The 14,506-nt window shown below is 35.3% G+C and overlaps 1 protein-coding gene across 4 annotated transcripts in view; it reads left to right on the top strand.

Moving 5' to 3' along the window:
• Nucleotides 1-14,506, top strand: part of SNX16 (sorting nexin 16) — a 42,602-nt gene that overhangs the window by 24,395 nt on the left and 3,701 nt on the right. For all 4 annotated transcript variants that reach the window (XM_030304051.1, XM_032591909.1, XM_030304050.2 and 1 more), the window contains one exon: nucleotides 4,553-4,622. In XM_030304051.1, coding sequence (XP_030159911.1) covers nucleotides 4,553-4,622 — 70 coding nt within the window. The remainder of the gene's footprint in view (nucleotides 1-4,552; nucleotides 4,623-14,506) is intronic.

The raw sequence follows: 14,506 nt of genomic DNA on the forward strand, positions 1-14,506 counted from the left end.
CTTCCTCTTTTTCTGCCTCTCCCCCACTCGAGTGCTCTCTCTCTCAAAATAAATAAATGGATATTTTAAAAAAATAAAATAGAGTTTTCCCAAACATACCTGAAAGCTATTCTAGATAATAAAGGGAATAGAAAGGTACAGAGTCTTTTTTTTTTAATTTTTATTTTTTTAACGTTTATTGATTATTGAGAGACAGAGAGTGAGCAGGGGAGGGGCAGAGAAAGAGGGAGACACAGAATCTGAAGCAGGCTCCAGGCTCTGAGCTGTCCTCACAGAGCCCGACACAGGGCTCAAACTCACAAACTGTGAGATCATTACCTGAGCTGAAGTTGGACGCTTAACCCACTGAGCCACCCAGGCACCCCTGTACAGAGTCTTTCTTTACCTTTTAATTCCAGATTGTTGCATTTTTCTCAAATAGATCTCTCTCTCTCTCTTTAAGTTTATTTATTTGAGAGAGAGAGAGAGCACAAGTGGGAGAGGAGCAGAGAGAGAGGGAGAGAAAGAGAAATGCAAGCAGGCTCTGCACTGCGCCAATGCGGGGCTCAAACTCACTAACTGTGAGATCATGACCTGATCTGAGATCAGACAGTTAACTGGCTGAGCCACCCAGGCACCCCCAAATAGGTTTCTCTTTTATCCTAATGTTTGTCCTACCTTTATTATCATGGCCAAATGGAAGCAAAAGTAGTAAAGATTGAATACAGATTGGGAGCTGTATTGAACCTATCAGTCAGTGAACAAGGGGGGGGGGGGAAAGTAAAATTTTTTCCTTGAAAACTGACTTCTATTTTATTTATAAGCATTTAATAATATAGACTCTTGGATATTTATGTTCTATTTGAATTCATTTGATTCATTCACGAATCATACATTGATGGGGTGTCTGGGTGGCTCAGTGGGTGGCTCAGGTGGCTTAGAGCCTCCCTGGGTGGCTCACTGAGACTTTTGACCTCTCAGTCCCAAGGTCAACTTATTTCGGTTGAGCATCCCAACTCTTGATTTCGGATTAGGTCGTGATCCCAGGGTCATGGAATCAAGCCTCATGTGATTCGCTCTCTTGCTCTCTTTCTGTCTTTCTGTCTGCCCCTCTCCCCAACTTGAATGCGTTCTCTGTCTCTCTCTCTAAAAAAATAAAGTAATAAAATAAAAATTATAGAAAAAACAAACCTTGGTTTATAACATGTAGGAAATCGCTGAGCAGAACCATGACACACATAGGCAGTCAACTATTTATCAAATCTAAATAAAGGTCTCTAGTCAGTGATTCTCAAGCAGGGGTAAGGGTTTCCTTTTCCAGAGGGAAAAGAAAAAGGTATCTGAATGTCTGAGAAAAATTGTTTTCCCAAATACTACCATCTCCCAGAGATTCTTGTGTGTCCCTCTTCCATGGAATAGTGTTTGAGCATATTGACTCCTTCTCCAACACCTGAGTCCCATTGAAACAGAAGAATTGTAGTGAACAACTGAAAAAGTATTTTATAAATCAGAGTCGTAAAGCCAGTTTTAAATTTCATTTTTCTGCTACAGATTAAAGAAAGTAGGGCATAGAATATAACCTTGAACTACACTGAAAAATAACTTAGGGGATCCATTGGATTTCGTTTGAGTAGAACTCTAGAGAGCTAGAGATCATAAAGATTTTTCTCTTTTTACTGAACTGTATAAATGGACATACAATATCCCATTAGTTTCAGGTGTATATCATAGTGATTCAGTATTTTTATACATTGTTAAATGATTCCCACAATAAGTCTGGCTACCATCTGTCACTACAAAGTTACTGCATTGTTACTGACCATATTCCCTATGCTGTACATTAGGTGAAGGGGATTAAGAGGTACAAATTTTCAGTTATAAAATAAGTCATGGGGATGTACTATAGATCATAAAGATGTTTAGGGAAGGAGAATGAAATAGAATAGCCTCTCTGAAAAAGATTTCTACAGCTGGGTACATTGTCAACATCACTGTTGATCTTGGGCTAAATTTCTACTACAAACCAAAGGTATAAAAAGAGATACATATATTCCCTTACCTACTTTTTCTTTCCTAGCAGCAGCATTTCAGTAATTAATTTGTAATGTTACTAAAGAATGAGAAAATCTGGCTATAAGCCTATAAGAAAACAATGTCTCACATTGGGTTATCATATACTGAAAGCATTAAAAAGAAAAAAGACCCTTCTATAAACTTATGTGCACTTTCCTTATCAGCCTTAAAGGCTATTCTCAGGGTTTCATCCAGACTTTTGACCTCTCAGTCCCAAGATCAACTTATTTCCTGTGGCTCATTTTTGCCTAATAGTTGGTTCTCTAATATAAATAATAGGTGGATAGAAGTATAATATCTAAACCAAAAGAATCTATAGTGGTCCTATTCTCTTTTCTGTTAGACCAACTGCAATATTCTAGAGGCCTTGGTTAAAGGATGACAGACAAATTGAATGCGGTCTGAGAGAAGTGACCAGCAAGGGGAAAGAATCCAAATGAACCAAAACATAACAGGAAAGAATTTAAATGTAGAAAAAGGCACATATATTCACTCAGAAGACAGATTTAAGGTCTTGTGACCTTGTATGAGTCATTTTAACTCTCTGAACTTTGGTATCATTTATAAAATGGAAATGCAATGCCTGTCCTCACCTCAAATGATTATTGTGAAAATTAAAACAGAGTATGAGAGAGCCCTGTGTGTGCAATGTACTTTGAAAGTATTAGGAATGATAACCATGTGGCATGATGGGTATGTTAATTAGCTTGATTGTAGTTTGCAATTCACAATGTGTACTTAAATCGGGTTGTCCACCTTAAATATATACAGTTAGTTGTCAGTTATACCTCAGTAAAATGGAGGAAAAAATGTTGCCTCCATGAATGCAGAGACCATATAGGCTTTAAGTACTCAATAAATTGTGTACAGGTTAAAAGAAAAGAAGATATTAGTGCATTAGTATTGTTTTGGAAAAATATAAGGTTAGAGGAAAGATAACATTTTTTACATTCTAGGGTTATCATGTGAAAGAGGACTTAGATTTACCCTGAATGGCTCAAAAGCACAACTGAGATTCATTGAATAGAAGCTGCAGGGAGTAAAAGCCCAGCTCAGGGAAAAAAAAAATAATTCTCTAATTTTCGGTATTTTTCAAGCATAAGATGGTTTATTCTAAGAGGTGGAACGTTCTCTAAACCTGGAGGTGTTTAGGTATACTCCTGGCTGAACACATGTAAAGGATAGAAAGCATACTATGGATCACATCTTTTAGAAAGCAACTAGATCACATTTAAGATCCTTTCCATCTGTATGATTTCATGATTATGAGTACTCAGCTTTTTTTCTCCGTTTCCCTGAATGTGTGTCCTTTACTACCTATATTGTCAAGATTTTATACTCCACAAATTTACTCCTCTTTGGAGTCTTCTGGATCATTTTCTTAACACCGCTTCTTTATATTAATTCATATTGCTTTTTCTTTTGGAAAGCTTTCACTGTTCCATTTAGCTCTTCATGACCATCCCCTGTCATCAACCTGTCTCACCTGCATGAACCCCAGCATTCCATTCCCTTCTCAGTATATGGGTGACATCTCCTGACATCTCCTTTATGCAGCACATCAAAAAATCATATTTTCCATATTACAGTTGCCTCTTGAGCAACACGGGTTTGAACTGCATAGATCCTCTTATATGCAGATTCTTTACAGCATAGTACTATAAATGTATTTTCCTTATGATTTTCTTAGTAACATTTTCCTTTCTCTAGCTTTATGGTAAAAATATAGTATATAATATAATATACAATGTATGTGTCAATTGACCATTTATGTTATTGGTAAAGCTTCCAGTCAACAGTAGGCTATTAGTAGTTAAGTTTTTGGAGAGTCAAAAGATACGTGCAGATTTTCATCTGCACAGGGAGTCAGCACCCTTAACCCCTGTATGATTGAAGGGTCAACTGTATTTCATTATTTTGAAATTTATGGTAATTCAAAAATGAGTTCAGAATTTTTTTCTCTTAAACTCTTTAGGGAAAATATTTAACTAAATTAGTGTAGTAAACATGATTGCAACAAAAATCTTTAACTTGTTTTAGAGTAAATACTTTTTAGTTGCTTTAGAAGCATCTCCTGAGGAAGAAACAAAGTATAAATTAGAAATGGTATTTCTTCATAACGAGATCATGACATTTTTAGACTACTTTAAATTGATATTGTTTTGGAAGTAATACTGTTTCTATTCATCATTTAGATTGGTCTCTTATACCATTATTTTGACTTATATTTTATGTCTTGCAGTTTTTATAGAGCATGAATTCATAATCTCTATCTTCATGAGATCTTAGAAAATGACTTAAAGTCTTTGTATCTTTTATAGATTTTATATTTGTATTTGGTTGTTTATGTAAAAACACATAAACCAACTTGCTGCTTTTAGTATATACGCAAAACCGATTTGTTTAAAACACTGTAATGGCTTCAACGTAACACTTGCTTTTTGCTCTCTTTTGTAAACTTATTTGTACCCCAGCTTATTTTTTTTTCCCCTTTGAAAAGCCTCGCAGTGAGAGAATTTCTTTGTCTGGATGATCCGCCAGGTCCATTTGACAGCCTAGAAGAAAGCAGGGTAAGTGGTGTATTACATATCACGTGGAAAGAGGAACAAATAATACAGTACAATAACCACATTGTTTCTTGAATGGAATAGCAAATAGCAAAATATTATAATTTCAGACCTTTGTAGTTTTAACACAGAAAGCTTTTAATGTTTGAGTCAAAGGTTTCTTTCATTGAAATACATGAACTAGTTCAGTGAAAAAAAATAAAAATTCATACATGCCATGCCATCAATGAAGCTCTAAAACTAAACGTTGCATTTTTCTCCTTATTTTTACTATTTCAAAAGAAAAGAAAAGAAAATCATCCAGAAATTTATTTTACTACATTTAAAAGTACTATTTGTATGCCAAGCTTCTAAATATCAAAAATAAAGAACCTACAACTAAAATCAATTAAAACTTACCTTCAGAAGTAGAAGTTATTCTCTGTTGTCAATTCAACTCAAGCTTGATGCTACTCAAATTACTTTAATTCATGTGTTAGATAGCGGCCTATTTCTTGAAGCAATTGGCCAGATGCACAAAATAGATTTGGTAATAATAGATTAGGAAGGATTTTATGCAAGTTTTTTTCCCCAACTGTTCAATGGCACTTAAATGGAACAGATTTAATTGGTAGATTTGTAATGTTTTTTGGTTAAACTGAGTCTGTTCTTTATATTATAGTGAATGCCATAGCTTTTTGGAAACAGCTTTATTAAGGTAAAAGTTTCAGCATAAAATTAGCTATTTGCTATTCCATTGTAAATGTACAATTGAATAATTTTTAGTACATTTGTAGAAGTATGCCACCATCTCCATATCCAATTTCAGAAATTCCCATCTTTTTGACAAAAATTCCCTACAAGCCATTTTGCAATCAGTCCATACTCCCAGCTCCAGACAACTATTGATCTGATTTCAGTTTCTACAACTTTATCTGTTCTGGATATTTTTTATGTGAATAGAGTCATAGTGTGTGTGTGTGTGATCAGTATTCAATGTACATAATCTTTTACAAATACAGTATGCATAACATATAGTATAATCTTTACATCTACTTTCACTAGTGTCATGTTTTTGAGGGTCAACTATGATATAACCTCTGTGAATATTTCATTACTTGTTATTGCTGAATGATTTTCCATTGTATGCACATACCACATTTGTTTATCCAGTGACCAGTTATGGGACATTTAAGTAGTTTCCAGTTTTGTGCTATTTTGAATAATGCTGCTGTGAACAATCTCATAGAGGCTTTGTGTGCACATTTGTTTCCATTTCTCTTGGATTGATCCCTAGAGGTGGAAGGTTTGCTTATATGGCAAATAAAGTTTAACTTTTTAAAGAAACTCACGGTTTTCTAAAGTAGCTATACCATTTGACATTCCCACCACTAGTATATGAGAACTCCAGTTTATCCATGTCCTTATAAATATTTGATTTATCTGTCTTTTGGAGTGTAGCCATTCTTGTGAGTGTGTAGTGTGGTATTTCACTATAGTTTTAATTCACATTTCCATAATGACATGTTGGTCACTTTTTTAATCTGTTGATCACTTCTTCATGTGTTTTTTAGCCATTCCTATGTTTTCTTTGATGAATTGTCTATTTACGTCTTTTGCCCATTTTTTTCCAAGTTTGGTTGTTTGTCTTATTGAGTTATAAGTGTTCTGTATTTTGGATATAAGTCCTTTATCAGATATCTGATTTTCCTATATTTTCTCCTGATCTGTATTCATCTTCTTAACGGTGCCTTTTAAAGTACTAATGTTTTTCATTTTAATGAAGTTCATTTTATCACTTTTATTTTTTTTTTTATTTTTTTTAATGTTTATTTTTGAAAGAGAGAGAGAGGCAGAGCGCAAACAGGGGAGGGGCAGAGAGAGAGGGAGACACAGAATCTGAAGCAGGCTCCAGGCTCTGAGCTGTCAGCACAGAGTCTGACACGGAGCTCAAACTCCAAACCATGAGACCATGACCTGAGCTGAAGTCAGATGCTTAACCTACTGAGCCTCCCAGTTTATCACTGCCCCCATTTTATCACTTTTTTTAAATGGCTCATGCTTTTAGTGTTGTGTCATTAAGAACTCTTTCCCCAGTAGCATCTGGCTGGCTCAGTCAGTAGAGCATCTGACTCTTGATGTCAGGGTTGTGGTTCAAGCCTCACGTTGGGTATGGACCTACTTAAAAAACAAAAAAAAATAAAAAATTCTTTGCCTTATAGAGGGTCACAAAAGTTTTCTCCCTTTTTTTCTAGGAGTTTTATAGTTTTAGTTCTTACACGTAGGCCTGTAATCCATCCTGACCTGATATTTTTTTAACAAGGTATGAGGTAAAGGTCTTAAGTTCCTACCGATATCTAATTGTGTCTGTACCTTTATTGAGTTGGCACCTTTATCAAAAGTCAAGTAAACATAAAAGAATGGGTTTGTTTCTGGGATCTTCATACTCTTCCATTGGTCTGGGTACCTATCCTTGTGCTAGTACCACACAGTGTTATTTATTACAGCTCTCTTATGGTTACTGTTTGCCTAGTATATGTCTTTCCATCTTTTTGCTTTCAGTTTGTGTCTTTCAGCCTTAGGTTCTATTTCTTGTATGTAGCATGTAGTTAGGTCTTGGTCTTTTGTTTAGTCTGACATCTTTACCCTTTACATCTGCCATTTTGCAATTTATTTTCTATCTGTCTCATCTCTTTTGGTCCTCTTTCTCCTTTACCGCTTACTCTTGTGCAAAAGAAGTATTTTTAGTATGCCAGTTTGATTCCTCTGTAGAAATTTTTATGTTTTTTATTTTTTAGGGGTTTCTCTAGTATGCATTATAGTATGCATCTTAACACAGTCCACTTCAGAGTAATACGTAATTCCAGTAAATTATAAACTTGATGTCCATATATCTTTCCCCCCCTCCTTTGTATTGCTGTTATTACATATTTTTTAAAGTAAGCTCTAGGCCTGATTTGGGGCTCAAACTCATGTTCCTGAGCCAGCCAGACACCCTATTATTACATATTTTAAATCTATGTTATAACCCCAGTAATACAGTGTAATAATTACTTCTATGTACAGTCTTTTCTCTTATAAAGAAATTAAGAAATGGGAAAAATATATTATAAACTCTTATATTTATCTATTTATTTACTATTAACAGCCCTCTTGATTCCTTCCTGTGAATTGATGTTATCATCGGGCATTACATTCTTTCAGCTTCAACATCTTCCTTTAATATTTTTTGTAAGGCAGGTCTGAGGGCAACAAATTCTCAGTCTTTGTTTATCTGGGAATGCTCATTTTTGAAGGATGGTTTTATTAACAGGTTTTTTTCTTTCGGTACTTTGTGTCATTCCTGTCTTCTGACCTCCATCATTTCTGATGAACAGTCAACCTTTAATTACATTGTTCCTGTGAACATGATGAGCTATTCCACCCTTGCTATTTTCAAGACTTTTTTTTTTTTACTTTCCTTTTTTTTATTAACATTTATTTATTTTGAGAGAGACCGTGCACATGTGAGCTGGGAGGGAGGGGCAGAGAGAGAGAGAGAGAGAGAGAGGGAGAGAGAGAATCTCAAGCAGGCTCCACGCTGTCAGCTCAGTGCCCGATGTAGGGCTTGATCCCATGAACCATGAGATCATGACCTGAACCAAAATCAAGAGTCAGATGCTTAACCGACTGAGCCACTCAGGTGCCCCTTGGCTTTCAGCAGTTTGATTATGATGTGTCAAGGTGTTTATCCTAATTTGGCTTCATTGAGCTTCTTGGATTTGGCAAATTAATGCTTTATGTAACATTTATGAAATTGTTGGCCATTATTTCTTCAAATAATTTTTCAGTCTTGTTCTTTTGCCCTTCTCCTTCTGGCATTACCATTACCCACGTTTGTATACTTCATATTGTACTACATGTTTCTGGATGCTGGTTTGGTTTTTTTTGTTATGTCTTTCGTTTTTTGGTTTTTTCCCCAATCATTTTTCCTCAGCTCTTGAGATTAAATAATTTCTATTGGTCTATCTTCTAGCTCACGGACTCATTTTTGTATCATTTCCAATCTGCTGTTGAGCCCCTTTTGTTAATTTTTCACTTTGGGTATTGTGCTTTTCCAATTCCAGAGTTTCTATTTTCTTTTATTACTATTATTATTGTTCTATCTCTTTATTAAGTCTGTACTGTGTTAATTAACTATTATGGCTTTATAATCTTTGTATCTGGCAAGGCAAGGTTTCCCTTCCTTGTTCTTCAAAATTGACTATTTGTTTTCCCATATGAAATTTAAAATCAGCTTGTGAGTTTTATGAAAGATCCTGGTGGCATTTTGTTTTGAATTATAATAAATTTACTGATTAATTTTGAAGATCAGAGTCATTACAGAATTGAATCTTTCTATCAATAGATCTTTTTAAAAGTCTTTAATGAAGGTGATTTTTTTTTTTCCTTAAACTTGTAGGGAAAGCTGTAGAATACTTTATGGATTTTCTTATCATAATTGGTATTTTCTAATTTGTTACTGTTATTATTTTCTATATATTTTATGTTACATCTTTGATGAAATCTCTCATTAGTTTGTAGATCCTTTTAGATTTCTATATACATAATCACATCCTCTGAAATATTAACAGCTATGTTTTTTCTTTTTTAATCCTTAATACCTTTCATTTCATTTTCATATTTTTTGTGTGCTAAGTAGAAACTTTGGAGTTACGTAGGAGCATTTATGGTGAGCATCCTTTTCCTCTCTTCCTAACTTTAAAGGAAATGATTTTGTATTTCACCATTAGTTACATATAGTGTGTCCTACAAGCTGTTGGTAATTGTGGGTTATGTTTGTTTGTCTGTGTTTTTAGGCTAAGGAAGTTCTGTTCCTAGTTTGTTGAAAGGTTGTGGTATGTGTATATTATTAATGCTTTTGCTTACATCTTTCAAGATAATCATATGGGTTTTTTTTTAATCTGTTAGTGTGGTAAATCACATTCTTAGATTCTTAAATGCTAAAACATTATTCATTTGTGAAATTAACTCATTCAGCATTTTTTTTAATTGCTGGATTTGGATCGTAATGATTTTATTTAGAGTTTTTGCAGTATAATTTTCCTCCCTGTTATTGTTGTTGGATCTGGCACCAGGATTATACAGGTCTTACATAGGTTGAGGAATAGTCTCTTTTTCTTTTCTCCAGAATCATTTGAGTAAGATTAGTATTGTTGGTTCCCTGAGTATTCATTAGAACTCACCTATTAAACAACCTGAGTCTGATATTTTCTTTGGTTTGTTCAATAGTTTTATGCATAGATTTTCAACAACTGATTACGTTTCTTTAATGAGTAGCGTTTATTTGACTGTTTCTTTAGGGATCAAGTTTGATGTATTTTCTTAGAGGATTGCCAATTTGTACAGATTTTAAACTACATTGATGTAAGGCTGTTTTCTCATGATTTTTAAAAATATCTTAACATCTTAATTACCAAAAGTAGTATACTTAATTCCCTCATTATGATTTGTTAATTTTTTTCTTTAGAATTCTGTACTTGAAATATCCCTAGTGAATCATTCCTTTTATTATTAGTGACTGTTTTTGTGCCTGATGTTTTCCACTTGAAATGCATTGCTCTGATATTCATAGAACTAGACCTTTTGTGGGGAAGAAAGAGCAGATTTGCCTGTTGCCTTATAAGTATTTTTCTATCTTTGTATTTAAAGTGTGTTTCTTGTCAGCATCATAGAGGTAGATTTTTGGGTTTTGATGTAAACAGAAAAATATGTTATTTAACTGGTGAATTTATGTTATAATGTGTCCAGCAATTACCAATATACTTGTATTTATTTCTCTCATTTTATTTTGTGCTTTTTATTTACCCTGCTTCTCCTTCCCTTCCCTTTATATACATAATGCATTTTCTTTCTTCCCTTTTTTCCTCTATTCTTGGCTTCTAAGCTCTGTATTCACTGTCTTTTATTTAATGGTCATATGTTGTTCTCATCAGATAGTTTAGAACCAGGTTGTTTCCAGCCTTCCCAAAGTGAGCCAGTGCTTCCTTTGATTTACCTGCCACTTTCTTTGCTCACCATTCCAAGTTCTTTCACCTCACTCTTTCCACTGGGGCTCAGTTAACTGCTCCTTGAAATACGTCATTTAATAGTTCTCTTTTAGTGAATGTGTGTTGGTAATGGATAGGTATTTAATGTCTGAAGTTTTTAAAATCTTGCTCTCATTCTTGAAGTATGATATAACTGGGCCTAGAATTCTACCTTGATATCATTTTTCTTGGTGCTTCGAGGTCTTTTCCACTACCTCTGCTGTAGACCGTTGCTGTGAACCATCTATTCTCAGTTCATTGTTGTCCCTTTAGAGTAAACTTTTTCTTTCCTAGTATTTTAGAGATCTTCTCTAAAGATCTAAATGATCTAAATGATTTTGGCATTTGCAATTTTACTATCTTGTGTGTGGGTGGTTTCTATTTTTGGTTTCCTTGGGATGCATTATTCTTCCCAAATCTGAAAGTGCTAGTATTTAATCAGTTGTGAAAATTTTCTGCTGTTTCCCACAAAGTGTTGCTTCTTCTTATTCTCTCTGTTCTCTTTTTTAGGAACTCTATGTATAAATGTGTGTGTTAGTTTCTTTTTTTTTTCCTTTTCCATCTGTCTTAACCTTTCCTTCATGTTTTCTATCTCCATCTCTCTTTGTTCTTCAATTTATAAATTCTGCAATTTTCTTTGTTCTCCCTCCCAGTTTATTGTATTGTCTTCAGACAGGATTATACTACTTTTGATAGTAGTATTGATACTTCCATTAAGATTTTAATAATATTGACTATATTTCTCATGTCTTGACATTCTGTTTGTTTTGTCTCAGTTATACCTGATGTTTTTTTGATAGTGGCTTTTAAAAAATATTTTCAGGGGCGCCTGGGTGGCGCAGTCGGTTAAGCGTCCGACTTCAGCCAGGTCACGATCTCGCGGTCCGTGAGTTCGAGCCCCACGTCGGGCTCTGGGCTGATGGCTCGGAGCCTGGAGCCTGTTTCCGATTCTGTGTCTCCCTCTCTCTCTGCCCCTACCCCGTTCATGCTCTGTCTCTCTCTGTCCCAAAAAAAATAAATAAACGTTGAAAAAAAAAATTTTTTTTAAAAAAAATATTTTCAGGGTGCCTGGGTGGCTCAGTTGGTTAAGCGTCAAACTTCGGCTCAGGTCATGATCTTGCAGTTTGTGAGTTCGAGCCCCGCGTCGGGCTCAGTGCTGACAGCTCAGAGCCTGGAGCCTGTTTCAGATTCTGTGTCTCCCTCTCCCTCTGCCCCTACCCTGCTCACACTCTGACTCTCTCTGTCTTTCAATAATTAACATTAAAAAAAATAAAAAATAAAATAAAAAATATTTTCAAGTCATTATACTTGTTCATATTTTATGCTCTTTAGTAATATGCTATCTGAAATTTATGGAATTCTAATTTTTCTGTTTTTGGGGTCTGTTCACTTTCTTTTATGTTGGATGATTTCCTAGTGTGTTTTGTAATTTTGGGTTGTAAATTTACTTTGATTAGAAGTTGTCTACAGGAAACCTTAACAGCCAAAGTTGAGGGTATATTCTTCCATGGAAATTTGTTTGCTTCTGCTGAGATACCTTGAGTATGGTTGATCCTGGACCATTTTTTATGCTGATTTCTAAGCTTGGGTGTTTCTGGCTAATTGTGATAGTTATAAATTCAGTGCAAAATCCACATGAGGCATTATTAGCTCATGGTTGTAGATTCTTCCAGAAGACTTTAGCTCTCCCACCTAAAAGCCAAGATGAGACAAACAGTCTTCCTTGATGCATTCCTATTTTGATGAGTGATTTTTATTAATGACTTAGCTTTTTAAAGTCCTTGTTTTATTCCTGAGTGTCTCAGTTTTTGGTCACTAGCCCTTAAAATGTGCCTGACTCCTCATCTCTTGTCCCATCTTGGTGTTTCAGGTTCAAAATGACCAAAAAATAACCTCTCTTCAACCCTCCTCCCACTATGCAAAGACATAGTGTCGGTGCTCGTGGCACTTGTTTTCATTTCTCTTGATTTTTGTTCCCTGAGACTTACCTCTGTTTCTTGCCCACATAGCTATTTTAAAAGTTGGGTTTTTAGCTAGGTATTTTATAGCCAGAGGCCTTATTTTGTTTAGTCACCCCCATGCTGTGATCAATGGAAGTTATGTGTGGTTCATTTTTTTTCTTCTTGTCTGTGTTCCTGGTTCTATTTCCATTATAGTTGAAAAGTATTCAGTTTTTTCATAATGTGAATATACCCAAGGTCTTAAATCTGGGAATGTTTGTAAGGTTCATCTTATGTCATTAGGTAAAAATGCAAGCCACAGAATGTTAGGTATTATATACTTCACTTATATAAAGACAAATATTTGAGAAATTGAAAGTAATTCAGTTAGGTGGAACATGGGGTATGAGGAGGATTAGAAGACAGGAAAAGGAAATAGAGCAAAAGCTATGAAGTTGGGGTGAAAGGCATATGTCACATAATACTTCATTTGTCAAGGTAAGATATTTGACCTTATTATTTAGGCAGTAGTGAGTCAGAGGTAGCATTATCAGATCTGTTTTTTAAAAAGCCAGCTTAGGGGCACGTGGCTGGCTCAGTCGGTTCAGTGTCTCACTTTGTTTGGCTCAGGTCATGATCTTGCATTCCCGAGTATGAGCCCCGCGTCGGGCTCTGTGCTGATGGCTCCTCGGAGCTTGGAGCCTGCTTCAGATTCTGTGTCTCCCTCTTTCTCTGTCCTTCCCCCACTCACGCTGTGTCTCTCTCAAAAAATAAATAACATTTAAAAAAATTTAAAAAACAACAGAAAAAAAGAAAGCCAGTTTAGATTAGCAGAGTGCCTAAGTGAACATAGGTAAACCAATTAGTTTACTGGTGGTGTAGTTTGGTTAACAATTAAAGACTGTAGAAATGAGAACAAATGACAAAAATACAAGCAGTGTTGATGAGGCAGTGGGGGGGTGAGGGGAAGGGAGACTATAAAAACTGAGTTATCCTTGGGTCATAGAAAGTAGGTAGGGAAATGGAGTGATCTAAGATGCCTGCCCAGTGGCTTGGAAGATGAGGAGGTAGAATAGATATTCCTTTGTGAACACCATTTGACTTGCCATTGGTACATCTAATTCTTCTGAAGAGGACCAGTAGGTATATGAATGATGTCCATGCACTCAGGAAAGGTGTGGGCTGGAGATTAACAACAGCAACAACAAACCACATTGGAAGTTAGATAGAATAAACATGAGAGCTGACATGTTAACAGTAAGTGCAATTGCCTAGGGATGGCATATAGAGCAAGAGATTATGTAACCAAGGGCAAAACTTTAATGAATGCCCACATGCAAAGAGCAAATAGAAAACTAAGAAGTAACTGTCAAAGTTAAGAGGCCAGCCAGGAAGTTTTATGGAGGCCAGTGAAAGAGGTTTCCGTTATTTTTTTTTTTAATTAATTCACTGGTGAGTGACATTCAGTGTAGTTAATAAAAACAGTACTTTGGATTTTCCAGTTAGAAGGTCATTGTTAGCCTTTGCCTGGGCATGGTTAGTAGAGAAAAAGAGAGCAAAACTTCTCTAATTTAGTGATTTTAGAGGTAAATTGGGGGCTCAATTTGAGTGAGAAGTACTTTTTTTTGTGGAAAACTTCTTTGTTTTGAAAGGAAGGAGATTGCGTCAGTAGCTAGAGAGACTCTTGATCAAGTGAGCGGTGGAGATAATTTTTTTTTAATATGGAGAAATTTTTAGGCTTCATCAACTTGAGTCAACTTTATCAAGTAAATGCAGGGTCCAGAGGAAGGGGAAAAGTTGAAAATTTAAGAGAATGTATGTGATAGAGCATGCTTCCAGAGGAGGTAGGGGTACATAAGATAGAGCATGTTTCCAGAGGAGGTAGGGTACACGAGATGAC

This window comes from Lynx canadensis, chromosome F2 (assembly GCF_007474595.2).
Source record: "Lynx canadensis isolate LIC74 chromosome F2, mLynCan4.pri.v2, whole genome shotgun sequence".
NCBI lineage: Eukaryota > Metazoa > Chordata > Mammalia > Carnivora > Felidae > Lynx > Lynx canadensis.